This window comes from Rissa tridactyla, chromosome 3 (assembly GCF_028500815.1).
Source record: "Rissa tridactyla isolate bRisTri1 chromosome 3, bRisTri1.patW.cur.20221130, whole genome shotgun sequence".
Classification (NCBI taxonomy): Eukaryota; Metazoa; Chordata; class Aves; order Charadriiformes; family Laridae; genus Rissa; species Rissa tridactyla.
In genome coordinates this window covers 124971636-124998311 of record NC_071468.1, presented here as the reverse complement: position 1 = coordinate 124998311, position 26676 = coordinate 124971636, and the positions used below count along the sequence as shown (strand labels likewise).

General features: G+C 44.0%; 1 protein-coding gene across 22 annotated transcripts in view; it reads left to right on the top strand.

Annotated features, from left to right (window-relative positions):
- Window positions 1–26676, top strand: part of HMBOX1 (homeobox containing 1) — a 130757-nt gene that overhangs the window by 62455 nt on the left and 41626 nt on the right. For all 22 annotated transcript variants that reach the window (XR_008465272.1, XM_054194276.1, XM_054194291.1 and 19 more), the window contains 4 exons: window positions 164–643; window positions 2588–2673; window positions 13231–13341; window positions 21276–21429. Coding sequence is in view for 21 of the 22 variants with exons in the window: in XM_054194291.1 (XP_054050266.1) it covers window positions 164–643; window positions 2588–2673; window positions 13231–13341; window positions 21276–21429 (831 nt within the window). In the remaining variant the exon portion in view is untranslated. The remainder of the gene's footprint in view (window positions 1–163; window positions 644–2587; window positions 2674–13230; window positions 13342–21275; window positions 21430–26676) is intronic.

Sequence of the window (26676 nt, the reverse complement as noted above, 5' to 3'; positions counted from 1 at the left end):
CCTGCTGAGCTTGTTCGGAGGTGGACTGTTGGGCTGCCATCTCTGTCGTGTGTGACTTAGAGTTGGGCCAGACTTGATCTTTCCTGCATGTAAGCTACTTTCCATGTAGCACAGAGAACTATTGAACTGAAGTATTTGCTTTTACATTTTACCTTGTTTTTAGTCTGCTGGAAACCATGTCTCACTACACCGACGAACCAAGATTTACCATAGAGCAGATAGACCTGCTTCAGCGCCTGAGACGTACAGGAATGACCAGACATGAAATCCTCCACGCGCTGGAAACCTTGGATCGTCTTGATCAAGAGCATAGTGACAAATTTGGAAGAAGGTCTAGCTACGGAGGTGGTTCCTACAGCAACAGTACCAACAATGTCCCAGCATCTTCCTCTACAGCCACAGCTTCAACACAGACCCAGCATTCTGGGATGTCCCCATCACCGAGCAACAGTTACGACACCTCCCCACAGCCTTGCACTACTAATCAGAATGGGAGGGAGAGTAACGAGAGGTTGTCTGCATTCAATGGGAAAATGTCACCTACCCGCTACCCGCTTGCAAACAGCTTGGCTCAAAGGTCGTACAGTTTTGAAGCTTCTGAAGAGGACTTGGACATTGATGACAAAGTGGAAGAACTGATGAGGTTAGTAGAAGTCCTTGTAAAAAGTTCGGAAATTCAGTGTGAGAAGTCCCTCAGGAGAAATCTGCACGCTGGAGCACTGCTCTAGCAGTGCTAGGTCTTCTCAAGAAAGTGGGAGCTGCGTTAGACAGCTCTTCCCCGACTAGTTCCCTAACGGTCACTGTCTCACGTCTCTCACCTGCCTCTTAGTCATGTGCTGATAACCCCTGGCCTTGTGCGGGTATCCCACAGGCTGGTTTACTGTTGAAATATTTTTTCCCGTGCTGTACCAGAAATTGAAATTCATGTCTGTACGTTAAATTTCCACCCTACTCTCATTCAGAAGACTTCCGCGTGTCACTTCACATGATGACTCCTCCGCTGCATACCAGTTGTATTTCCTTCCATGTGCAGGGGGAGCAGGGAATCTGCGTGGTTAATGCTTTCCACTGGGATCTGCAGAGCACGTATGTTCTCTGTTTGTAGTTTGTGGCAGGGGCTGAGTCTCTCTGGGATTTGCACAGGCTGCAGACTGGCACAGGAAAATACAAACAATGAAGAAGAAGCAAAAGTCTTTGGTGAGAGGCCGTTGGGTGGTTGGTTTTTTTTTTTCTGGACTGACCTTCCTTTACTTTTAGCTGCTTCCTTTTCAGCAGTATAGCAAAGATTAAAGGAGGGGATTATACTGCTGAGGATGAAGGTCAGAGTCAGTGGGCTTGATAGCAAAAAGAAATAAAAGGAAAGGCCAAATGTCTCAAAACAATTGTGGTCATAATGTTGGAATGTCTGTTTTTCCCCAAAATTGCAACATTTACGAAGTACCTCTGAGAGAACTAGAGGGTCCGTCAGCTCCAGGATGAAAATATGTTTGAAGGAGTTTGGGGATTTAGGTCAGGGTAAAGGTGTGGCTTTTGGGGGACAGGATTAGAGATGAGCGGTAAGAAAAGCCAATCGACCTCTTTTACTGTCGGCTGCAAGATAACGGAATAATGCAGGAAGGTGGTGAGCGTAGCAGTACGCAGGAGTTGCCATTGCTGAAGTTTAATCATTCCTTTGAGTTTTGGGTTCCTGTGCAATAAGTCTTATTTAAACTGAAACTACTGTTATTTGTAGGCATATGGAGGATGAGTGGTGGGTACAGAAATACGAGCCCACAACACAGCATTTATTTTACATTTACATTTGCAAGCTTGAATCTGCCTTGAATGTTGCTGGGGCAGGAGGGGAGAAGGGGAAGGGAAATTACCAAATAATAAAGCCTAATAAATCCTGGTGTTAATTGTCTGCTCTTCTTGGGAAGGGAGGGAGGAAGAGGAGGGAGAAGTATATTTGCTGCATATCACAGTTCCTGTGTAACCTCCAAATTATTTACTTCTTAGCACAGTTTTAGTCCCTTCTGAACTATTTTTGCACACCTTGAAAAAAATCGTACAAAGGCTGTAAATAACGGGCACTTGTTCATTCAGTGCAAGCTGTGGACTAAAAGGTAGGGGTGGGGGGATGGAGGTTGCAAAATCTTCTCTCCTTTGGGTCTTTTCCTTGAGAGGTCGGAGAAGGTTTGTGTATGTATATTCATTTGTGTAGCTAACCATGCAGACCCTGCTATCCTTTATTTTTTATTTTTTGTGCCTCATTTTTATGACTGAGGTTTTTATGCTGGTATGAGAGATTTATTCATCCCTGTGTAATGAAACTTTGTGCATTCCATATGGCAGTGCTGCACCTAATATGAATTATACAGGACATGAGTCATCCATTCTGCTGCTAGGGTACTTTGATCAAACGTGACACTTGTTAAAAGAAGTGTCCACTGGTGAGGCACTTTGACGATTTTAACGCCTGCCTTTCCCACTCCTCGTCCCCTAAATAAAGGAAATAGAGCCATTTTGTATCTTCAAAGTACACTTTGGTCTGTCCGTCTTTGTGTGTGTTCTTTTGTTTGTGTTTGGTTTTTTTTTGTTTTGGTAGGAGGGACAGCAGCGTGATAAAGGAGGAAATCAAAGCCTTCCTAGCCAATCGGAGAATCTCCCAAGCAGTTGTTGCACAGGTAACAGGTAAGAGCTCGGGGAGTCCTTTCTTCATTTTGGGAAACTGTGTCTAACCGCCTATCTGTGCACGGTGCAGATGTTGGAATATTGCTTGGCTTTCTGCATTGCAGTGCAGATCTGTCAGCTTAGTCATGATAATGTATGCCTTTGATTTAAGACCCATTGTCCCGCACATCATGGAACTTCCCCAGTGAATCACTTTTTCTTTTTTTTTTTTTCTTTTTTTTTTTTGTGGCTTGCGCTAGCAGATTTTATTTTACAGCATTATAATAAGCCCGAAGTTCTTATCTTAAAAATAAAATAGTTTTCCTTAATTCTCAAACTGTTTGTTGAGTGCGGCAAATAGATGCGTATCTGCATCTCTATGTATGGAGAGAGAGAGAGATAATAGGTATTTAGTTATATTATAAAATGTATATGAAAAGTCAGGAGACACAGCTCTAGCTGGTATCACTACATCCAGGAGTCAGATTATGATAGTTTGAAGGTTTTCAGTCGCTTGCCTTTAAGTCACGATTAATGAAAATCAGATGGGAGGTTGAGGGAATGACCATATCGGCTCAGATTTTACCTAGAAGGAGAAGTAACTCTCTTTTTGCCCTCTGCCCTGGACCTTCTCTCTTTCACGTTCAGGACAAGTGAACGGACTGCAGTAATACCGCTTCTTCCTTGGGTGTGTTTCCAGAGCTTTACACAAAGAGTGATGAAGTCTTACTGCTACTCCATGGGATGGGATGCTATTAGTTCTCCTTTCCAGGCTCACATTGGTTGTCCGGAACAGCATAGCTGGTAGCATATTTAGGATGAAGACTTGATGATAAAATACAGATAGCTCAATCCCATGTTATACCCATAACATTTATTCCTTTTCAAATGCAAGCTTGAATAAAGATCTTGAAATAGATCATTTTTAAGGTTCCTTGATGACTAGGAATGCCAAACCAGCAGGAGGGAAGTTGTTCTTTTATGATATTTCTAGTATTTGAAATGTCAGAAGAACCCATCTGTCTGGGAGATGTGGGTTTGCAGACATGCTAGCGGTTGAGGTGGGCAGGCAGAAATGGGTATTTGTGCCATGGCGCCAGGAATTCCTTCCACGTCTCCAGCTCTTCTCTCTGATCTTGAGCAAAATTACTTGTCTTTCCCTGGTTTCAATTTCATCTGTAAATTCATGAGATTAACACTTTGTATAACTCTAGGAATGTTATTAGCCGTATCAGATGCTAGCACTAGTACTTCAAAAATTAAATGCTAAGTCTGGTTGCTTAAATTGTACCTGAACTCTGAAGTTTTGGTAGTTAGTGGGTCAGCCCCTACTTTTGTGCAGTCCTTGCCTGAATACAGTCCTGTAATAACCCATCTCTGGATTAACCTCTGTATAACATCCTTCACGTCTACCAGCAAGTCAAACTAGCTTCCCCTTCAAGAGAAGTAGTGCAAAGAGGAAAAAGTTACAGAAAAAGAGTCTTATCCAAAACAAGCCATCATTTTATTAATTTTTTATGGTCAGTGGGACTACTGCATGCAGGGCCATTGAATCAGAATCGCCACACCACGTCTAAGACAGAGGCTGTATCAGTAAAAAGGACCACTCTAATTATAATTAGCCAGGCATCTCGGTGCATGTCTTGATACCCCAGCAGGCAGACTGCAGCAAACTCAAGACCAGTCTCACACCCATCCTGCTCAACCCTACTGCGTAACGTGGAGGGAGGATCTAGAATGTACACATACAGTGAGCAGGGAAAATATTACTAGATCATAGAATCATAGAATGTGTTGGGTTGGAAGGGACCTTTAAAGGTCATCCAGTCCAAACCCCTGCAGTGAGCAGGGACACCTTCAACCAGATCAGGTTGCTCAGAGCCTCATCCAACCTGGCCTTGAATGTCTCCAGGGATGGGGCCTCCACCACCTCTCTGGGCAACCTGTTCCAGTGTCTCACCACCCTCATTGTGAAGAACTTCTTCCTAATGTCTAATCTAAACCTGCCCTGCTCTAGTTTAAAACCATTGCGGCTCATCCTATCACTACATGCCCTTGCAAACAGCCCCTCCCCAGCTTTCTTGTAGGCCCCTTCAGGTACTGGAAGGCCGCTATAAGGTCTCCCCGGAGCCTTCTCTTCTCCAGGCTGAACAACCCCAACTTTCTCAGCCTGTCCTCACAGCAGAGGGGCTCCAGACCTTGGATCATCTTTGTGGCCCTCCTCTGGACCCTCTCCAACAGGTCCATGTCCCTCTTGTGCTGAGAGTTCCAGAGCTGGACACACAGATCATAGGATCATAGAATCATAGGGTTGGAAGGGACCTCTGGAGATCATCTAGTCCAACACCCAAGATGTCTCTTTCTAGCCTGTCAGTGGGACAGAACGAAGACTGAACTAATGACACTGTGGTAATATCTTATTTTCGAGCTAAATCAATGGGAAACCAAGTACATCTAAAGGTTAAATGGCTATGTTGTTTTGCAGCTGACCCAGTAGTGTTTCCATGGGCATTTCAAATAAGAAAGTGCTATTTTCCACATGATGCCGTTTCTCAAGCAGAGATAGCTGCAAGGCTTGTGCTGCGCTGTGTCGCACCAGCCTTTTCCTCCTGCTCCCCTTCGCAGTGGAGCTGTGTCATCCTCCATATGCCTGGTGGGAAGGTCTCCGGGAGCCGATTCATTTTAAATATAACCCGTAGCCTTGTGTATGCAGATGCGCGGTACTTCTGTGCCACTATTAAGTACATAGTTATGGCTTATCTGAAAGGAATAGTAAATCTCAAAGAGATGTTTGAGGACCAGATCAAAGAGTGTGCTCAGGACTACCGGGGAGAAACATCAGCTTCTTTTCAAGAGCACAGGATGGTGAAGAGTGACTGAAAATAGCTCGGGACAGAGATCCAGAGCAGAAAGCTTGTGTCCCAACGCTCTCACTTCCAGAGTTGTCTTCGGCCTGATAAGTGCTAGTTGACTTGTGTATTCTTCAGATGTCTCCAACATCCCTTCCCATTCAGCTGTGAAACAGTCTCCTAAGGAAGGCCTGGAAACCAAATGGTGTCATCTTGGTATTTACAGACTTAGTCTTACTGGTAAAGCTGTTCTGTAAATAATTCGGTAAACAAGAGGAAAAATAGGTAAATAAAATCCAGAGTGGTCAGTAGCAGATGGTGTAGGGGAGGACCGTAGGAATGAAGTGATGCCTTTTCAGAATGCTGGTCAGCCTCCAGTGATCTGTATCTCAGGGTCCTCTTTATTATGTTGCACATTGAGATGGAACCCTGTTCTGGCCAACAAAGAGGCTGTGAAAGAGCGTGAAAGGGGGCAATTCTGCAAGAAGAGATCAGCAACCCCCAGAGGCTGGTGTGCCTGCAGCCTCCATCACCCTTTGTTGTGATAGGAACATAGCAAGCTGTTTCTGGAGGCTGCAGTGCAGATGTTGGGCATGCTTGACTTGCCCGTGCCTTGGCTACCACCCTGCATCAGCTGAAGTCATTTGTTTAGCACTTGAAATAAATGCAGAATAGCGTGGCCTCAGCTTTTAACGTTCATCTCGTCTGCCCCAGGAAGAGAGGCAAGACAGACATGAAAAATTTATGGCTGGCTCTGTCCAGAAAGGAGAGTAGTTCGGCTTGGCTACCCACGCTGTCCACTTACTCCTTTCAATCTCTACCAAGTTCTTTACAACTCAAAAAAATTGTGCGTGTAATGGGAGGGGAGAATGGCATGGAGAGAGGAAAGCAGTAATGGTGCATCCGAACAGTGATATTACACCTGTAGCTAGGAACCTAAAGCTTTGCTTCCTTTTCTTCGTTACGGCCAGGTTCGAAGTTGCCCAAATTGGACGTACAAGTGACGAACTTTATCTAAAGCAATGTATTTGCATGTCTTCAAGTTGCGGGTCTTGGATTTGCTCATCAGAGGGTGTAGTGTTTCCCTGGTGCTTACGACCATATCTCTCCCCAGTCTTTATTCTGTGCTGTTCTCTCCCTGGTGCAGGAACCTCCGCTGCAACGTCTGCCCCTTCAAACTTCCGTTTGACATTATTTCGCTAATTCTTCGAGCCGCTTGGGATTTCATTCAAAAATGTCTTTCTCCTTTTTCTCAGCTTAGTTTTAATATTGCAATTCACTTAGAGAACACACATTCCTGCATCAGCTACGGCCCTTGCCTTGCATTTACAGGCTCTGCAACAGTAAAGGGCTTTTCCTTTTGTTCTTCCTGTGCTGCAGCGCGAGGGGATGGGAAGCGATGGAGAGGGAGGTTATGTGTGAGGGGGACACAAAGCTGAAGGTTAAAGTCAGCTGTTGCGGTAGAACAAATTTTTAGGCTCTCTAGGTCTTTATAAAATTACCAGAAACTTTAAAAGTCATTTAGCTAAGGAATCTGACAGGGAAAATTAAACCTGGAAGACATTGTACAGGGCTGCCCCGTGTACTGAGAGAGGAGGGCAGGTTGGAAAATAGTAACAGAATATTTAGTGGTGACTTGAAAATAAAGGAATGATTGATAAGAGGCAAAAACCTAGCATAACACTTATTAGTGCTGGTCCTAAATACAGGAGCTGCTTTTTATAGAAACTTTTTTAATGGTGTCTGTAATAAGATAAACAAGAAGCACTTGGGTTGGGCTCTGTATAAATAATCTCCTACTGATAAGAAAAATGACAGTATAAACAGCAGCTAATAATAGTTCCTGCTGAATTTCCTATCTTGTTATTTGAAGCTGCTTTTAACATAGCTGCGGCTTACTCGGGGGTAGGTATTTAGCCCTACATGTGGCAGGTGAGATGCCAAATCTTTATCAACAATAATTTGAAGTCGTGTGCTGCAATTTGCTTTAATTGCCACCAGAATTGTATCTGGATACCAAGTCAGTTATGATCAGGACGCAAAGGATGAAGAGATAAATGTAAACTTATTAAGAGATGCTGTCTCTTAGCTTCCAAATCTAGATGGAGGGCAAGAGAAATGTTTCCAGAAACTAATGTCTTTCTGTTCTGTGCTACAGTAAAGGAGAGAGGGAGGAGTATGCATAGATGAGCCCTTTGCAGCCAGACTAAATGCCTTGATGGATGATGCCTCTGCGAGGTTTGGAACTATTACCTTTTCCATTTTTTTACGCGTAAGGAGCGAAGGAACAAAAAGAATTTACTTTTCTGAGGTCACAGTGGAGGCAGTCTGTGGCAGAGCAGGAATCTGAGTTCAGATATCTCCGTTCCTAGACTAGTACCATAAAAACTAAACTACCATTAAAAAAAAAAGCCAACAACAATAAAATGCAGAGGCCTTTTTTTAAAAAAAAAACACAAAAAACCAAAAAAAAAACCCAGAAAAACAAACCACCATAAAAAATAGAGCTTTCCAGCGTGCAGTTCTGATAACCTTCCCAGTTATTCTGCTTGTGCAATTCAGGCCTGTCCCTGTCTTAATTGATATGAGATCTTCAGGCCTTCGCTTTACAATATGCGAAACACACACAGCGTCTAGCACGGTGGAGGGCAGCCTTGAAGCACTGCTGTAACATAAATAAAATCCCCTAAGGTTTCAAACCTACACACAGGGATGCTGAGCAAATGCAAATACAAACAAAGGGAAACTTAACTAGTTCCATTGTGAAGAGAATTCAGAAAATTACTCAATTACTGATCATCTGCAATGGCAAGAAACTGTATTTTGAAAAACATTTTCCTTCCTTTTTTTTTTTTTTTTATAATACTCGTGACAGCACAGGGAAAGATTTGTTTTTCTATGATTTTGATCTTTGCAGGTTTTCTGTAAACAAGCTTTGCTAATCCCCTAAATTGATAGCTGTCCTTTGCAAGCACGTATTATGTGAATCTAGGACTTTGCTTACAAACTGGAGAATTAAAAGACAGTCAGATACTTTCTTCTCCAAATCTGACGTATTCCAGGTGCTTCTAAAACTCTCGCCTGAAAGAAACATTAAAGAAATGCAAAGTAGAGTCGCTGAACAAATCTATATATGAAGGTGAAAACCAGTTACCAAAGACTTGATGAATAACAGTTTTGAGGGTTATGAGCAGATTTGTGCTGCAGATACCAGTTGCCTTCTCTTGATGATGCATTTTGCCGTTTCTTTTATGTATTTGAAAGGGAAACTTTTTCCCCAAATAAATTACGTACGAGAGAGTGGGGCCGGCCAGAAGAGCATGAATGTACTATCATCTCCTTTTTGTTTATAATTAGGAAGTGTGACCTGCTATGGGAAGGAGTGACGTGTGACACGAGAAGTCAGCATCGGAATTGCTTTAGTCCTTTGTGATTGCCGCTTTTTTTTTCTTCAGTATTTTCCGTGAGAAAACTAGTCGCGCTCATTACAATGTGTTCGTGTCCCTGCCGATGCTGAGCCCAGAGGATGGCAGTCTTCCTTGAGGTCTGTGGTTCAGTCTGAGAGTGAATTTCCTCAAGGCAGCTGGAGTTTCAGTACTCTGGAGAACATATTTCATTAATCTGCTTCTGGCAGCAGGATGATTTCTTTTTTCCTGCCAGTGCAATTTCCTAAAGTAGCGTGATTACAGACAATGTGACAGGATGGTACTGGTGGTAGTACTAGTCGTTGTCCCTATGAGTCAACTGTATAAAACCCACTTGAGATGCAAGAAACTCTGACATGACAATTTGGGTAGGTTTTTTTTTTTTTCATTGAAAGGTGTGAAGGATGAGTTTGTGATTAAAACACTGTACTGGGATCTAGGAGATCCTGGATCGGTTCTTCTGGTACCGACTTTGCATGTGACCTTGAATCAGTCAGGCTTATGGAATACACAGTTTTGGGGCCTCTAAATGGAGATGATACACAGATGAAAGATATAAAATATCTTAAAAAGAGGAGGAGAGGTATAGGAAGAGGAAACCTTTAAGAAGCTCAACTGTTACAACAGATCTCAAACAATGAGAGAAGATAATAAAAACCAGAAAAGAGTGATGGGAAGTGGGACATAAAGAGTCTTCTAGGGGTCATCTGCTGTATTCCTATGACCAAAAGCAAGATCAGCTGCCTAAGCCATACCTGACACATTGTCTGGCTTTCCAGCACTGCTAGAGAAGTCATAGAATCATGGAATTCATAGAATTGTCTAGGTTGGAAGGGACCTTTCAGATCATTGAGTCCAACCATCAACCTAGCTCTGACAAAAACCACCACTAACCCATGTCCCTCAGCTCCAGGGATGGCAACTCCACCACTGCCCTGGGCAGCCTCTTCCAATGCTTGACAACCGTTTCAGTGTAAAAAATTTTTCCTAATATGCATCCTAAACCTCCCCTGGCACAATGTGAGGACATTTCTTCTTGTCCTATTACTTGTTAGTGTGGAGAAGAGCCCGACCCCCCCCGGCTACCCCCTCCTTTCAGGGAGCTGTAGAGAGCGAGAAGGTCTCCCCTCAGCCTCCTCTTCTCCAGGCTGAACACCCCCAGCTCCCTCAGCCGCTCCTCACCAGACTTGTGCTCCAGACCCCTCACCAGCTCCGTTGCCTTTCTCTGGACACGCTCCAGCCCCTCAGTGTCTTTCTTGGCGTGAGGGGCCCAAACCTGGGCACAGCCCTCGAGGAGGGGCCTCCCCAGTGCCCAGTCCAGGGGGACGGTCACTGCCCCACTCCTGCTGGCCACACTCGTGCTGACACAGGCCAGGATGCTGGTGGCCTCCTTGACCACCTGGGCACACTGTTGGCTCATATTCAGCCTTTTGTTGACCAACACCCCCACGTCCTTTTCTGCCAGGCAGCTCTTCAGCCGCTCTGCCCCCAGCCTGGAGCGTTCATGGGGTTGGTGTGACCCAAGGGCAGGACCCGGCACTTGACCTAGTTGAACCTCACACCGTTGGCCTCGGCCCATCGATCCAGCCTGTGCAGATTCCTCTGCAAAGCCTTTCTACCCTCAAGCAGGTCAACACTCCCAACTAACTTGGTGATGTCTGTGAACTTACTGAGGGTGCACTCAATCCCCTCCTCCAGGTCATTGAAAAAGACATTAGGAAGAAGTTCTTTACAATGAGGGTGGTGAGACACCGGCCCAGGTTGCCCAGAGAGGTGGTGGAGGCCCCATCCCTGGAGACATCCAAGGCCAGGCTTGATGAGGCTCTGAGCAGCCTGATCTAGTTAAAGATGTCCCTGCTTACTGCAGGAGGTTGGACTAGATGACCTTTAAAGGTCCCTTCCAACCCAACACATTCTATGATTCTACATTACAGTCTCCTAGCCAAAGAGCAAAACAGGCTGTGGGCTTTGTGCTAATGCAAAAAATGCTATGGAGACTGCAGTGCCGTTCGTGAGATGCTGGAGTCAAACAATGATGTGCTGAGAATTTATAGTAGAATCTGTACATCTCAGTGTCCTTTACAGAGCTCCATTTTGCAGAAGCAACTTCATAAACTGTGAGGAGTCGCAATGAGTCAAATGTGGACACGGCAATACACAGCTTGAATCCTTTGGCTCCTGCTCCTTTGTTTGTCTCCGGCACATTGTCTGAAGTGGGTGACATCTGTACCGCTTTATGGCAGTATCAGGCAGCCACTTGAGCAGAATTTGGATTTTCCACTATACGACTCTTGTGGAAGATACTTAATCTCTATTTATAATTTTTATCTAATAATGCTTTGCATTTATATCTTGTGTTGTTATCCAAACACTCAACAAACACTAATTCACTGCAATAAGTGTAAGTGGACTGTAGTAAACAAGTAAATTAATGGTGCTGTTACCCGTTGATTAATAGGAGCCATGCAGCCAAAAGTAGTGAGACACATTTATGTCCCATAGCACTGTGTTAAAGAAATGGCTTTTATAAATCATAATGGTAGATGAGAAGCTGCAAATTCTGAAAACTTGGTCTTTTCATTGACAATCGGTTGTCTAGATTGCATGATTTCAATTGGACTGAAGCCTTGTTTTGGGCTGGAGAGTTTTCTCAACTTAGATTGATTTCTGTTGGTATGAGCTTGTGTGCTTCCCCAGTTACTTGATTTAAATTGGCAGAATCTGCTAAGGTTTGTGTTTTGGTTGAGTAATTCCACTTTCCTAGTAGCATAAACGCAATTATATATTCCAATGTGAGTCCTGGGGACAGTCAACTCCTGGCTGCCCCGGCTGTTTGAACTCTTCCAGTTGTGGGGCGAAGGAGTCTCTGGGAACGGGCTTTAAGAGGATGAATAGGTGTACGGGAAACCAAACCGAGCCAGGGTATGTTTTGTGGGCAGAGCTCTGTTGAATAGCAGTAAGCTTCTGTACTCAAAACAAAACACACCGAGCCCTTTCCCCAGGACAATTAAGACTTCGTAGGCTCCGGATTTCTGTATAAGGAAGAACAGTTAAGGGCATAAACCCTGTGATTTTAAAAATCTGGTTGGAGTAAACCCTCCTGAATATGACACCCGAGAGGCAAGTTTAATCATTCTAAAGTTGACTAGCTTCAGTGTTCAACACAAAAAAACCAATAAAATTTAAAAAAAAGCAGTAAACTACAGGGGGTTGTTCTTCATGAGTTAAATATGATTATGAGATCTTATAAAACCTTGCCGCGTCTCAAGAGGGGAGAGGTAGTTTGGTTTCCGTGTGAAAACCAGCCTCCTACCTGCCTCCGCAGGTGGTGGCACAGGTGGTGTTGGCGGTATATTGTTACCCTGAGCACCTCCTAAAACTTGAGCTCTCAGGAGAGTTTAGGTGTTGTTAACCCTTTCTGATAGCTGAAGAGCCTTGTGGAGAGCACAGGGAGTCCTCCTGCCTCCAGTACTGCTTCAGCTATTCAGCAAACTGTATTTATTTTTTTATATATATTTTTAAATGAACCTACAGTTCACCTACTAGTGCACTTTCTAATCTCTTGCTTTATTTGGTTTCTTTCCTTACAGTGTCTTATTTTCCCTCTCTGTATTCATCCTTCATTCGCTGTAGTGCTTTGTGCTAACTTCTAGCGGTTTTTTCCCCCTTTTACTGTTTTCTTAGAATTCTTGCTTTGAAAACTCTGCAACTTTTTGTCCCTAATCTTGCCTGGGTACCTAGAGCTTGAATCTGGCTTTGCTGACAGACACCAACCCTTTCTGGTTTGTTTTCTGGCCGTTGTTGCAGCTGCTGATGGTTGGCTTGCTCCATTTCTGGGCTGATTTGATCTCTATCACGTAAACCGTTTTGATGTTTATCTCCCTTCTTATTCAAGCATTGAATGATAACGATCTCCTAACTATCATTATTTATATGTAATAGTGGGTAAGGGACTTGTTCCCATTTCAAAGATGAAAAAATTTGAGAATCGGGCAAGTGGTGGACAATCAAGGCAGCGGTAGATTTGGCTTCCTGGTTTGTGCCCTATTTGCCTGTAGATTGTGCCGATTCCAGGGTGTACTTTGAGTAAGGTGGAGAATAACAACAGGGAGAAGTTAAAGAGGTTAGTGACGGGGGGGATGCCTGAACTCTCTGCTTTTTCTGGGATTGAAACATTTTAAGTTCCTGGGCTTTGTAAGGCAACACCTTTTATCAGTATATAAACAGCTTCAAAATGGTTTAAAAAGAACAAGTTTTCTCTTCCTCTTTCTCTCTTTTTTTTATTTCGTTTTGGTTTTTTACAGGTATCAGTCAGAGCCGGATCTCCCATTGGCTGTTGCAGCAGGGGTCGGACCTCAGTGAACAAAAGAAAAGGGCATTTTACAGATGGTACCAGCTTGAGAAGACAAATCCTGGTAAACAAATACAACCTAAACATCTCCTGCTGTTTTATTTATGGCAAAGAAGCCTTTTGTCACTGTTTTTTATTATCACTGATCATTCACTTCTTGGTCTGGTGTAGTGTAGATGTGTTCTCCGACCAGTTTACTTTTTAGGAGGGTAGGAACAAATCTGCACTTCGCAGCAAATGATCCAGAGCTGACTCATCTGTCCAGCTCCTCGCTCGTGGTTACTTGCCCTGTCCCCTCGCCGCTAGCCAACGCTGGGAATCAGGAGCGGTCGGTGAAGTTGTCTCAGCTAACGTGAAATATATGCTGAGGCTCTCCAGAATGAACAAACAGAAAACGTTAATAATGGCTGCATAATAGAAAGTTGCAGCAAAAAATGCGCAGTTTGGTGGAGAGGAGCTTTGGGTTAACTTCAGAGGGTTTTGGGTGGGATCTCAAGCTCCTGGATGGGATGTTGATAGTTACAGTGGTAAGTTGGAGATGTGTCTCTCAAATCCCACCTGCTTCTCCAAATCTCAAAATAGATCTTAAATATAAAAAAAGAAGTAAAGCTCCTCATTATCTTTAACTAACCAGCAATCTTCAAAATCACCGTCGAATTAATTCCCTTGCATTGTTCTTCTCCACTGATTTTGATTGACCACAGTTCTTTTTTTCCCTTTAGTGGTTTTATTGTAAAGATCAAAATATTTACGTTTGATTTCCTTTAAACAATGGCATGATTAAATTAACTGTGTAATTGTTTTAAGGAATTTAAGACTCAAGCTCTCTAATGTGAACTTGGCTTCAATATTCGGAGTTCTATTAAGAAAAATTCCAGTGAAAACAGATCCTCAAAACTTCTGCTTTGTGCGTAAGCTGAAAATCAAGAGGCTCCGGCTGTCAGTTGGCCTGAGAATACTTCAGCTTAAAGTTGGGTGGGTTCAGAGCCACAGCTGAGCCTGGCCTTGCTGTTAAGCATCTAGAAAATGGCTTTAAAGAATGAAAGTGCCAAGGGTTGTGAGGTGCTGGCAAGCTGCAGGGATGGCCAAGAAGCCTGGATTTTGCAGTGGCTGGGATTGCGATGCTGAGGGTCAGCAAAATTACTGCATGCGACCGTTGAGCGTCAGCTGCTTTGAAAGCCTCCTGTGTTGTACCCTACGAAGTAACTCTCAGCCGTTTCATTGGATGGAAGGTATTGCCTCCAAAACAGTGGAGAGAACTAGAGGTTTTTTGGAAGGTGTATTTTGGAAAAAAACCCCAAAAGTCCTCTCCTAACGATGAAGGCTGCTGTGGGGATCTTTCCTATATAGCCTCGCATCTTTTCTCCCCAGTAGCGTTTGGAGCAGTTTAAGAAATAGTGTTCTGTGCTGGGATAAGCGAAACCGTCTCAAACTCTAGCACTAAAATAATTACTTCTTCCTCTTAACCTTCTTTCTTTCCCCATATCCACAAGCTCACATCTTGTTTGTCCTTTTGCTCTTGAGAAGTGTCTAAGGAAGGAAGACTTGCAACACTGAAGGTTATGGCTTAAATTGAAGTGAATCAACATTAACCCCTACTTTTCTGCCGCGCTGTCTTGCTGAGCTCTTGCTCACTTTTCTTTATACGCACACGGAAAAATTGCTCAAAGAGTGGTTGTTTGAGTGTAACCAACCTGGGTTGGAAGGGATCTTTCAGATCATCGAGTCCAACCATCACTAAACCATATCTTTGAGCACTATGCCTACCCATCTCCTAAATACCTCCAGGGATGGTGCCTCAACCACTGCCCTGGGCAGCCTGTTCCAATGCTTAATAACCCTTTCAGTATAACAATTTTTCCTAATATCCATCCTAAACCTCCCCTGGCGCAACTTGAGGCCGTTTCCTCTTGTCCCATCACCTGTTCCTTCAGAGAAGAGACCGACCCCCCCTGGCTGCACCCTCCTTTCAGGGAGTTGTAGAGAGTGAGAAGGTCTCCCCTCAACCTCTTTAAATAAAGAGATACTATGCAGCATTTTTAAGAAATGTAAAAGGCACAATGGCTCCTCTGTCTGTGCCAAGGGACTGTTTGGATGTACTTAAATTCCCTTTAGAACCAAACAACGTTTCGTTTCTTTTTAGAGACTAAGGTAAAGGGGAACCCTGAGTTTTCCTGTGGCTGTTGGAAAAGTCTACTGGAGGAAAATGTGGTTGGTTTTGTTTATTGTAGGATAATCTTGCAGGCTTTGAATTATTGCCATCTTCTCTATTGCAGGTCAGACCAGCTAGCCACGAGATAATTAACATGCATATGTGCAAGCGTATACAGTGTCTTAAGGAAGGTACCAACCTTGTCCAAAGCACCCTGGGTTTAAATTACTGTCATAAAAACAATTTGGAGCCTAAGTTCTGGATACTACGTAGAGTATCCTGTGATTACTAGACTCAACTAGCTGTTCTGCTGGCTTCTTTAGAGTCAGAAAATGAGGAAATCAGTAGAGCTTCCCGCCATGTGCCCAAAGAAGTGACACTGTCACTGTACTCTAAAAGATTGTCCTCCTTTGAAGAAACTTAAGAGATTGAATCATAGAATGTTCATCGTTGGAAAGGACCTTTGAGATCATCGAGTCCAACCATACACACACAAAAAAAACCCAAACCAAAACAAAAAACCCCCCTACAATCTCTGTCACTAGAGCATGCCCTGAAGTGCCACATCTAGACGTTTCTTAAACACCTCTAGGGATGGTGACTCAACCCCCTCCCTGGGCAGGCTGTTCCAGTGCCTGACCACTCTTTCAGTAAAGGAATTCCTCCTGATATCTAACCTAAACCTCCCCTGCCGCAGCTTCAGCCCATTTCCTCTGGTCCTGTCATTATTCCCCTGGGAGAAGAGGCCAACCCCCACCTCTCTCCACCCTCCTTTCAGGGAGTTGTAGAGGGCAATGAGGTCTCCCCTCAGCCTCCTCTTCTCCAAGCTAAACATGCCCAGCTCCCTCAGCCTCTCCTCATATGACTTGGACTGGCATGTGTTTTTTTCTATTTGCTCACTTACTAGGAAGTCACACCTGGCTTTCTATTCTCACATATCCCATCTTTTCCAGTTCCAACTGCTGGGAATAAAATCTCAATCCTTCTCCTTTGAGTGCTAGAGCCAGGTCTCTCTGCGCAGAAGCACCTCCGTGTTTGAGTTACCAATGGGCAAAGTGAGGCCTTTGGGAACTTTTAGCTCCCCCAGTTCTTTAATTCCTTATTTTAGAAAACTGGATCTTCAGAGTAAGTCCATTTTCTAACTGAATTTGTTTTTGTAGTAATGGAAATAAAACTTTCGCTTAAAATTGGAACAGTTTTGAAGGACTAGGACACCAGATATGACGAGTTTATGAACTGTTAAAGAAAGAATAGTTGTTTCATGTGGAAAGGACTGGATATCACTTGGCAGACCCGTAGCCTTTCCCTGGCTCCTCCATATTTTCTGTGTGACTCTTAGCAAATCATCTCAGCTTTGCACCTCACTTTCCCGTCTCCTAGAGGAGACCGTTTGCTGCGCATGCTTCGCCTGTAAGGTCCTCGCAGCAGGGACTGTCCTTTACTGTGCTTATATACTGCACCCAGCCGGGAGTTTCTAATAATACAGGGCACCAAAGATGACTTATAAATACATCAAAAGAGATTTTCTTTTCAAATGTATAATGGCGCTATATAACGCTTTAGATCATCCAGAAGCAGTCCTGCATCTGCTAACCAAACAACTTTGCGTTGTGGAGCCTTAGAGCAGTTTTGAGACATCGCTGCTGTGGAGACGTTGCTGGATGTTGCTCCTGTACAGAAGGGACTCAGCAACTCCATCGCGTTCGTTATTTGCCAGCTTGCTTTGACCTCTTGAATATGCTGTTTGTTATTTACTTGCTTTTGATTGCTGGTTGGCACGGGCAGTTTCTGTATTTCTCCTCTCTTTGGTGGTGGGTGTTCAGGCAACGGCAGACTGCAACGTCGCAGAAGAGACTTTGGGTCTCATGGATCAGAAAAAGCCCCACGCTTTTCCTACTGTATGCAATAATCTTGCTCACAAATTTCTCGATCGACGTTTTCCTGGTAGGAGCGATGTTGGAGTTGATAGCACCGCTGCGAATTCCAGTGTACTGGTGATTGTAAATTTTTCTGGAAACAGTTGCCAATTAGGGTGAAAGGCAGTTTTCTGTTGAAGGGGAGAAGTCAATGCTAAACGCTAGTGTTTGAAGGGTCTTTAATCCAATTAATAGGGATGCTTTTCATTTAGATCGGGCTTTTTTTTTTTTTGGACAGGCACCACATCTCTTGTGTTTTGTGGAGGACTGAGAGCATTTTGGCAGTAGATAAATAGTATATGTTTCAGAAGCCAGTATATGAGCGCATAGAGTCCTGTAATGTTCTGATTATTTCTTCAGAGCCCGTGTTTTTTAAATAAATAAATAAATTTTCTTTTTACATTGGTAGTTGTTAGCCTGATTAGTTTGGCTGGCACTGGGTCTTGGGCAATGTGGAAAGTTTGTTGTGGAGTAACTTTAGCGTGTCTTTTGCCTCTGTGTGCTGCAAACTGAAGCTGGCACCTAGAAATGATGTGTTGGGGGTACAGATGGATGCAGACTGCTTCCATTTAGGCTCGGTATTTATTTCTGCCGGTCTTCTGTAATAGGAAGGCAGCTGTGGTCACCTTGGAGAAAACCATGTGCTCTTCCTCCTTGAACAAAAGGGGAGAAGAAAGGTAGCTGTTATCAAGAGGTAGCATCTCTTGTGTTATTCCCGTAGCAGTTCTTATTTAGCTATAAAAGAAAAGCCTACCACAAAAAAAAAAAAACCCAACCCAAAACAGGGACTGGATAGCCCCATGAGATTTGCAGTGGAAAAGTATTGTTGGTGATTTACTGTTTTGCAGAGCTGCAGAGAAAATAGTCCCTGCTCTGGTCCTTTCCATCCAAGCACTGAGCTCTGTAGGGAACCTTTTGCTGCGCAGGCGGCTGATTCCAGTCCAGCCTGGCGCGGTCGTAACTGAAAGGTGTTTATCCTGTGATCTCAGGTCAGTCTGGCTAAAAATAAAGTGTGACAGCTGTTCTTACCGGTATAATATATGATAGGGACTTGCTGCAAAGACTTTTTACTAAATGGTTTCTTGGAGCCAGGAGATGGCCTGAGGCTTGCTCCAACCGTTGCGCGCATCGCCCCGGCATGGCAGGGCTTCTCTGAGACACGTGATGTGGATCAGCAATTCCCATGTGACGCTTTTAAGAGCAAGACTCTTTCTTCAGGATAGTGTCTGGGATGCGCTAAAAAGGCGGCAGGCTTTTGCCACAAGGAATTTGGAGTATAGAGACAGAGCTGCGTTCCTGTTGGAAGAGCATCGCTCTTGCCTCCTCTTCCCCCAAAAGCCACCTGCAGCATCCCCAGAGTCATACCCCGCAGCTGAGAAAACGCTGGCCTGCACAAAGGAAATACGGTATTGTTGCAAAAGGTGCTCAGCACTGGCAGGTAGCGAGAGACGCCGCTTTTCATTTTTCTCTGCGAAAGGAGTTCTTCCCAGACGGTTCACCTCTACACCCCTTACAGATGTCTTGCTTTTTGATGCATATACTAAGATGAAAATCTCATACTGCATTTGCTCTGCTCATTCTGCTCCAGAGAGGAGTTTCACTTCTTAAAAGCTGTTTGAGGGGTTTGTAAAAAGAATCTGACCTAGTAACTAGGATGTAACTTATTAAGTTGTAAAGAAGTGGAGGTGGTGAGAAGATGGCAATGACGCCTTGGAACAGCAGAATAAACGGGATCCCCAAGTGCTCACTTAATTGAGGGGAATGGAGAAAAGCTCAATAATGGCCTTAACAAATGTGGCAGCAGTGCGTATGTCCACCCCTATTGCCCCCCATCCATCCAAGCGCACCTTGGGCCTCCGTATGCATTCAGATGCTTCATCTTCATGTGTGTGCAAAACCAGCGGTGGGTACGTACTTGTAATTCTCGGCATATGTCTCCCTTATCTGCTGCTGATATTGATGTTACCCCATAGAAAAGAGAAATAGGTGAATTGATCTAGCAAGGCTACTAAAATGAAAAAAAGCATCTTACATTCAGTAAGCGAACATATCAGTAGCAGGAGGAAATTTATGCTTTAAATGCAGATTTTTTAAATTGTTTTTTTCAACCTTTGTCTGAAAACTCTCGGGCAAATGTAATGGAAGTATTCTGCATCTCTTACCTTGATGTTAGGCATCACTGATGTTTCTGTACTCTCCCTGTGAAATGAAATCCTCAGGAAGGGAAGGAATATTGCTAAGACAATGCGGGGAAAGCTAATTTCTTGTCCCGTTCCCCCCTGCCTCTTTTTAAAATTTTTATAATTTTTCTTTAAAGTTTTTTAGTTTTTTGAAGTGTATTTAAAACCTAGCAACTTGATACCGACCCAGACCCCTAAACCGTGCAAGTACTAGCAAGAATGGATAAGGAAGTATCCTTGAAATAGCCTCCCAATAAATCGGCGATACGGGAAGTATTTCCTAAGTTGATAAAACTAAGCGTTGTGTGTAGGCTCGTTAGCTGGGAATTAGTAGGAGTCCCCGTCCGTTGTGCATGCAAGGCAGAGACTGCGGGCTTCGCTTCTTAGGGACTTCTCCTGGGTAAAATTTTGTCATTGTTTTGGGCTCCACTACCTAACACAGATACAAGCCCCTGGCAGTAAGGAAAATATCCATGTCTGGAAAGGAACACAGCCAAATGCATAAATAGCTAATTTCTTGCTTTTTAACTGTAGGAATTTGTTTATTGGTTAAACTCGAAGTTCCCTTGACCCTTTTACTCTGTTTTAAATTAAACAAGCAGTGTTGTTTCACCAACACAGTATGTTTTCATTATTAAATCCTAACCATTCTGAGCAAGCCTGTGTACCCAGAGGGATTTGCCGTCTCAGTCCTGCTTTTACGTGTGCCCAATACTGTATTCCTGCTGCGAGCCGAGCTGCCTGCTTCTCTTCCCTCTATCCAGGCTGGTTCAGTGCCTGAATTCCAGTTGAACTCAGTATGCATATGGGATATAGGTGGTGATTTATCTTTTCGTATGACTGGGTTTTTTTATGTTTTGCACACAAGAACAGTTATTTCTTCCCTCCAGGGGAAGTCACTGAGCACAAAGCTGTCCTTCAGAACATACCCTCTTTTACGTGCTCATGTCCTACACCGGCTTCCATCCTCAGCAAGGGATACACGAAAGATCGGTCTCCCAGCGTGTCTTGATTTATCTTGATTTATTAACTGAGAGGCTGTTGTGGAAAGAATCGGGGATAAGTTTCAAAGGGCCTTTCCTGAAGGCATTGTGCCAAGTCCTGTCTCTTGCTTGATGCTTTCCAGCTCAGGCTTCTTGAAAGGAGAAATATATCCATAGAAGGGGGACAGAAGAGGAGAGGTGTGATGTTAATCTGCTTTCAGTGACTTTTTCAGGCAACCCGGCACTTGGGAGCCCGTGTTTGCACAGGTCACAGGGTGTGTTTCTATCGGTGGAGCTATTTCAAGTGTTTACTCAGCTCTTTGGACATGTTGAAATACCTTTGGTATAAATTTACGTTTTGCTTTCTGAGACTGGCTGTACAATTAAATAGAAACCTGTTATTTCCCATTGTGTGGCAGAAGAGGTAGCGGCGCAAACTAAAGAAATCCCAGCCGGGGCATAGCTCACCCTTTCTGTAAGACCGTTTTCCTCTTGATGAAGACAGGACGGCTTTTCCTAAGTGACTCTCAGCTCAGTTCTGTCTCCCTTAGATTTCCATGGTCACCTGGTACCTCTCTGGCGTGGAGGTTGGGGATGGGAACTCGAGCTGGCTTTGTGTATCTTTAAGGTGTCTTTGTTTGATAATGCTTTACTTTTTTTAGTTTGAATGGTTTCAATCATCTGTCTTGTCTTTTTTTCATGAGCAGGAGTGAGAAAATGGGCATGACTTTTAATCCACTAGGAAACACAGTATTTATTATTCTTAGGGGCTACGTTAAGCATGAGACCCGCTCCTATCCCAATAGAAGAGCCAGAATGGAGACAGACGCCTCCCCCAGTCACAGCTACCTCTGGGACCTTCAGACTACGGCGAGGCAGTCGGTTCACGTGGAGAAAGGAGTGCCTGGCTGTTATGGAAAGGTATGTCGCTTTGGGGTTACGGAGATGGGCATTTTAAAGCCAATACAAGTATCCTTTTTCCTGCTCTGGTGAACGCCAGCTCAATTTTCATGGATGTGCTTTAGCATCATGCAAGTTAATAACAGTGTAATCATTTGATTCTCAACGATAGAGTAGGAGGAGCTATTTCACCCCTTTTGTTGTTTAAAAAGATGTTACACTCCTCTGGACAATATCTCATTTTCTGTAGCCCCTAAGACATCTTGTCGTTGGTGCTGTCTGACAGCATTGGTGTTCTCCTCTTCCTTTACTTTCCCAAAAACCTTTCCATCTAGCCTAACCCAGGCTCTGTCTTCGTGGGGGTCTGCACGCTCTTTACATTCTGCATTTCTCCTTTCCCAATTTACGGATTTGTCCTCATAGTCTATCATGTTATTTTACAGTTGATAACTGGCAATTCGGCAGCACTATAATTGTTCAGGATGTAGAACTTTGCCTAACAAGCAGTAGATTTCCGTGTCCAAAAAGTCTCTTACAACCCTTTTACATGAGCTGGGAACAGTACAGAGCAAAGTGGATCTTTCAAATACATATGCAGAGTGGCAGGTGATCATTAGAGCTCCCAGCTCCTCAGTCCTGCGGAGACGAAGCACGCTCTGAGCCCGGTCCCCTGGCTGCCTGGCTGCTTTGCCTTTCCCTCTGCGTACAGTAATGTCTCTTTTGTGGGTAATATTGTATAACAGAAAAGGGCTAGTGAGCTCAGCCATAGTTTAGGGATGAATGCTTGGTTCTGTTCAGAGCTAAATGGCTGGGAGGAGTTTTCCTCCCTCCGAGAGCGTGAGGAACCTCCCTGCCATGACAGCACCAGATGCGACTGTGTGCGCTACATTCCCCTCTGGTTTGCACCTCCTTTGAGTCCTCGGCCAGCCGGTTTTTAGGATGTGCTTTTGCTCTTTCTGTAATGCTTCTCTCTCTTTCCTCTTGCTTGGACGAGGGTCTTTGGAACTGATTAGGAGCAGGAGAGTGTCTCCTTTTGCCTAAGAGCTAAGACCAAAACACTGAGCTCTCTCGGGGACCCAAGCCCTTTTACACACAAGATGGACGTACTTCTGTGTGGCCACAGGCCATCGGAGGGTCTTTGCAGAGCCGAGAGCCATAACTTAGTGTTTGTGTCCATGTTCTGTCTTGGCACTGCACTGACATTTGCAGCTTTGTCTGAATGTAAAAGTTTGAAACCTTTTTTTTTTTTTTTTTTGCTAGACCGAACTAATGCAAAGTTCTGAAACGTGGTAGTACAGGGGACTCTGGTTTTCTGGTGTCCCACTCCGCACAGGCTGTGTGACATGCAGTATAGGGTCTTTAGCACTTTAAAATGCATGTATGACTGTCCTGACAGCAGCGTGTGGAATGCCAATGCCATCTCCTTATTAACTCTCTGTGTGTGAAGTATTTAGTTGCTCTGAAGTAGAATTAGAGCTCTTTGGGCATGGGTGGGTTTCTTCTTGGTTTCTCTCTGGCCTAAAGTGCGATAACGGCTGTTATTTGCTGTTTGACTCAAGATAGTGCCTTGGACCCCTTTGTGGTGGGTGCCGTGGGAACACCAAGCAGGAGGAGAAAGCTAAGCAAGCAGTCGCTGCCCTTTCCTCCTCCAGAGCCCTCCTAACGCCAGACTCTGCTGTGACACTTCAAGAAGTCGGACAACCTGCACTAGTTTGGGATGTGTCTGTTAAACATGCGGGAATTTGGTTTTGCATGTGTAAAGAAGCGAGATGGTGTTGACATTGGAAGTCATCCAGTTGTGTGCGCAGATACGTAGTCACTTGATCTCATTTTTCATTACCTTTTTTCTTCTTTGTCGTTCTTGGTTTTGTTTGCTGTGTCTTGTCTCGTGCTCTGCAAGGTCTTTGCTGTTGGGGTTTTCTCCTTATTCTGCTGGTAGATGGGGACTTCGGCCACACTGCCTCAATCCTGGCTTTAATATTAATTTGCAAAGCTCTTGCTGGGTCACCACAAGCACTAAATTTCTCAGCCTTGTGTGTGGCTACTGGAAAGTATGGCCGAGGCGTTTCACTTGAGGCAAGAACACAGTAAACTCAAGCGGTGGTAAAAGCTTTGTATGACAATAAAACTACACCCTAAAGCAAGTTGGGAATATGGTTGTTTAACTGTTATGCTGTAATAGGCCCAGTTGAGCTGTAAGAATGAGCTGGTTTATGTGACAAGTTTTGAAAGGATGGGAGGAAAAGACCCTCTTGGGAGCCCGAGGAAGAAGCCAACTAATTTCACGTACAAGTCACCGGATTCTTCCAGGCTTGTCTGTAATATGTCTCATAACATGAAGGTAACCAGACTCCGGCTGTCTGGCCCAAGCAGATCAGGTTCGCTTGATGCTGTAGGGTCAGGAATTAAGCATTTGGCCCACTAAAATGGTATTTGGCATCGCATGTGCTCTGGTGCCGTTTAGCTGCTAATTTGCATTTTCCTCTGAAGGATTAAGTTTTGACTGTGAGTGGAGGCGTCCTACTCAGTTTAATGGACTATTTTCCTTAACTAAATGCAAGTATCGTTGCGTTGTGTTTGTACGTCCTGCAGTATCTTGATGCGCCGTTGGGGTATACAGGGATTTAGGCACCTGGTTTTGAGCTTTTCATTTGGGAAGCTGAGGAAAGTGCTTGTTCATCTTGGCTTCTAGCTATCCAGGAATGAGAAACAGAGATCCGGAAGACAATTCCATCTCAGTAATGCAACTCAGGAGGCCTGTATGCACCTTTCTGGCTGCAAAAGAGGAGCCTTCTGCAATTAGACCTAACTTTGTCAATTTAGTTAAATGTCTGAAGATGAGAGGGCTGAATCTAGACCCTAATGGAAACTCTTTTGTAGGTAATGCAGAGCTACTTCCTCCTATAAACTTCTGAAACGTTGCTGCAAAGCTGTACGAACATTTTTTGGGGTGAGGATCAAAGTCTTGGGCTGCTGTATCAGTTAATTGTGGTACGTGCTTTTGACTTGGATTCAGTTGGTAAGAAATTGCAGTTGCTAAAAGTCGGTTTGTCAAACCAGCTGAGAGCACTTCAAGGAAAGAATCTGAATTTGATTGCAAAAAATTAGAGAGATTTGCTTCTAGGAGCAGGCTCTCCAACCGAAAACGTGCAGCACTGGTCAGGATTTGGCCCATGAACTGAATGAGGAGGGGGAGGGTTGGAAGTTTCTCTTTTTTTAAAAGATGCAAATCAACAAAAATTCCAGTGCAATTAATTGTTATATTGGTACCAACCTGATATAATTAAAATTAGAGTTAGGGCCAGCACATATACTTGACCGTTGATGTACATAAGTGTCTGTATACAGGGTATGTGTATTAAAGAAACTAATTGGTTTATAGTGGATTTCCAGAATGCTGCTTGCGGTTTCTGTAATTCAATTCTCCAGTCTTTACTGCTTTTTTGGAAATCCTCCCAGGGTAGTTTATTAGTCGCTAGGCTTAGATTTCGGACGATAGATTCAGGTCTCTTTCTCCCTCTCTCCATTTTTTTTTTCTTTTAAATATCTCTCCGAATATTTATGCTCTGAAGGTTAAGAGGAGCAATAGTTCCAGAAAGTAAAGTTCTATATTTAACTGCAGACTAGGTGTGGTTCAGACAACTGCAGTGCAAGCTCCCTCTCGCTGCTGTGCTGGTGATATCAACCTTGACCTGTTCTCTTCTGGAGCCTCCTGCTCGTGAAATATGCTGAGTCCTGCGCGCGGTGATGCTGTCGTGTGGTTAACCCTCCTTCGGGAACGGGGCTAAGACTACAATAGGCCTTTTTGTGAAAACCTGAGGTTCAACTTGAAAGTCTGTTTCTGGTTCAGTTTCGCGTTCTTCCTTACGTCTTGTCCCAAAGATAATTTTTTTTCTTCTTTTCTCTGCTTTACTACTTCTTTTCAAGCCCTCTCTTTAGAACTACAAAATTGAAAATTCCCTTAGGGTTTTCTCTTTTTTAATGAAGCTGTGTTGTCTTGTCTGTCTGTCTTTTTTTTCTTCCTTTTTTTTTTCTTTCTTTTTTTTTTCAAGTGATGAGTCCTTCTCCTCTAATCATACGTTGGAGTTGAGGTTTGTCTTCTTTTTCAGACAAAAAACCCATCTAAGATTGGCAGCAGAATCAATGACTATACACCCGTTTTAAGGCACTTTTGTTGAGTGCCATTAAAGACTTGGGGGGGGGGGGGGGGAGTTGAGTGTTGTTTTTTAAGCATATGCTTTATCCAAAGATTAAATTAAAATAACTGTAAATTCTGCGCTAAACAAAATGAATAATTCATCAGTTGAAAGTATTTCACTTTGTCTGGGGAGCAGGGACTTTGCTTTCTGGTTGAGGCTTATTTGGTTTGATTTTATTGGTCTGGGTTTTTATTTTGACACTTGTCTGTGCTCCTGAAGCATCCTTTTGTAAAGATGCATTTAAAGAGGATGAGATGATATAGATCCCGATTATCCCCATTCCATAGATTGCGAAACAGAGTCAGGTGTTTCACTTGGCTTCGTGATCCAAGGCAACTTTATTCATAAGAGAAATGGGTTTAGATTTCCCAAGATACCGCGGGTATAGTTTCATGATATAGCTGAGCCGAATTAACAGTTTGTCACCATCTCATCCTTAGGTGTTATCCTGCCTCATCGCCCGTCTCAGTTCCTCCTCCTCAGTTTCTCTGCTCCTGCCACCCTGCCTTGTGCCAGATATGTTTCTTGTCTGATTGAAATACCAGCCAATTCAGCTTGGTTCAGAAAAAAAAGAAATCCTTTTTATTTCCCCTTGCGTTTTACTGAATTGGTTCAGCTGGCCGTGCAATGAGGCTGTGCCAGAACTGGCCCAGGGCAAGTGACAGGAGAGCACAGGGAAGGGGAAGCTTAACAAAAAGATGTATGAATTTTCCACGGTGCTCTCTTGGTCCGCTCGGTTTTGTTCCGATTTTGTTTGGTTTGAGCTGGATGAGTTCCTGGTTTGGTTAAAAGTGCGGTCACGCTGACAGTTGTGTTGGCATCATGGAAGAGGTGTCCTTTGATTTTTGCCAGGGAGCAGCAACGTGTTACTGTGGCATCACTGCCAAACTGGTCTAACTTGACCAGGTTCTATTCTTTTTCCCCCTTCAAAGTGGACCCAAGCGGGCGAGGAAAGTCATCTCCGTGCCCAAACCAGTCCCTGTTGCTTACGCTGTAGAAGGTGTAGCATCGCCTGCCCTCCTGAAGAAGCACCTTCTGCAGTGGTCCCAGCGCCGGGCTGGGCCAGCGG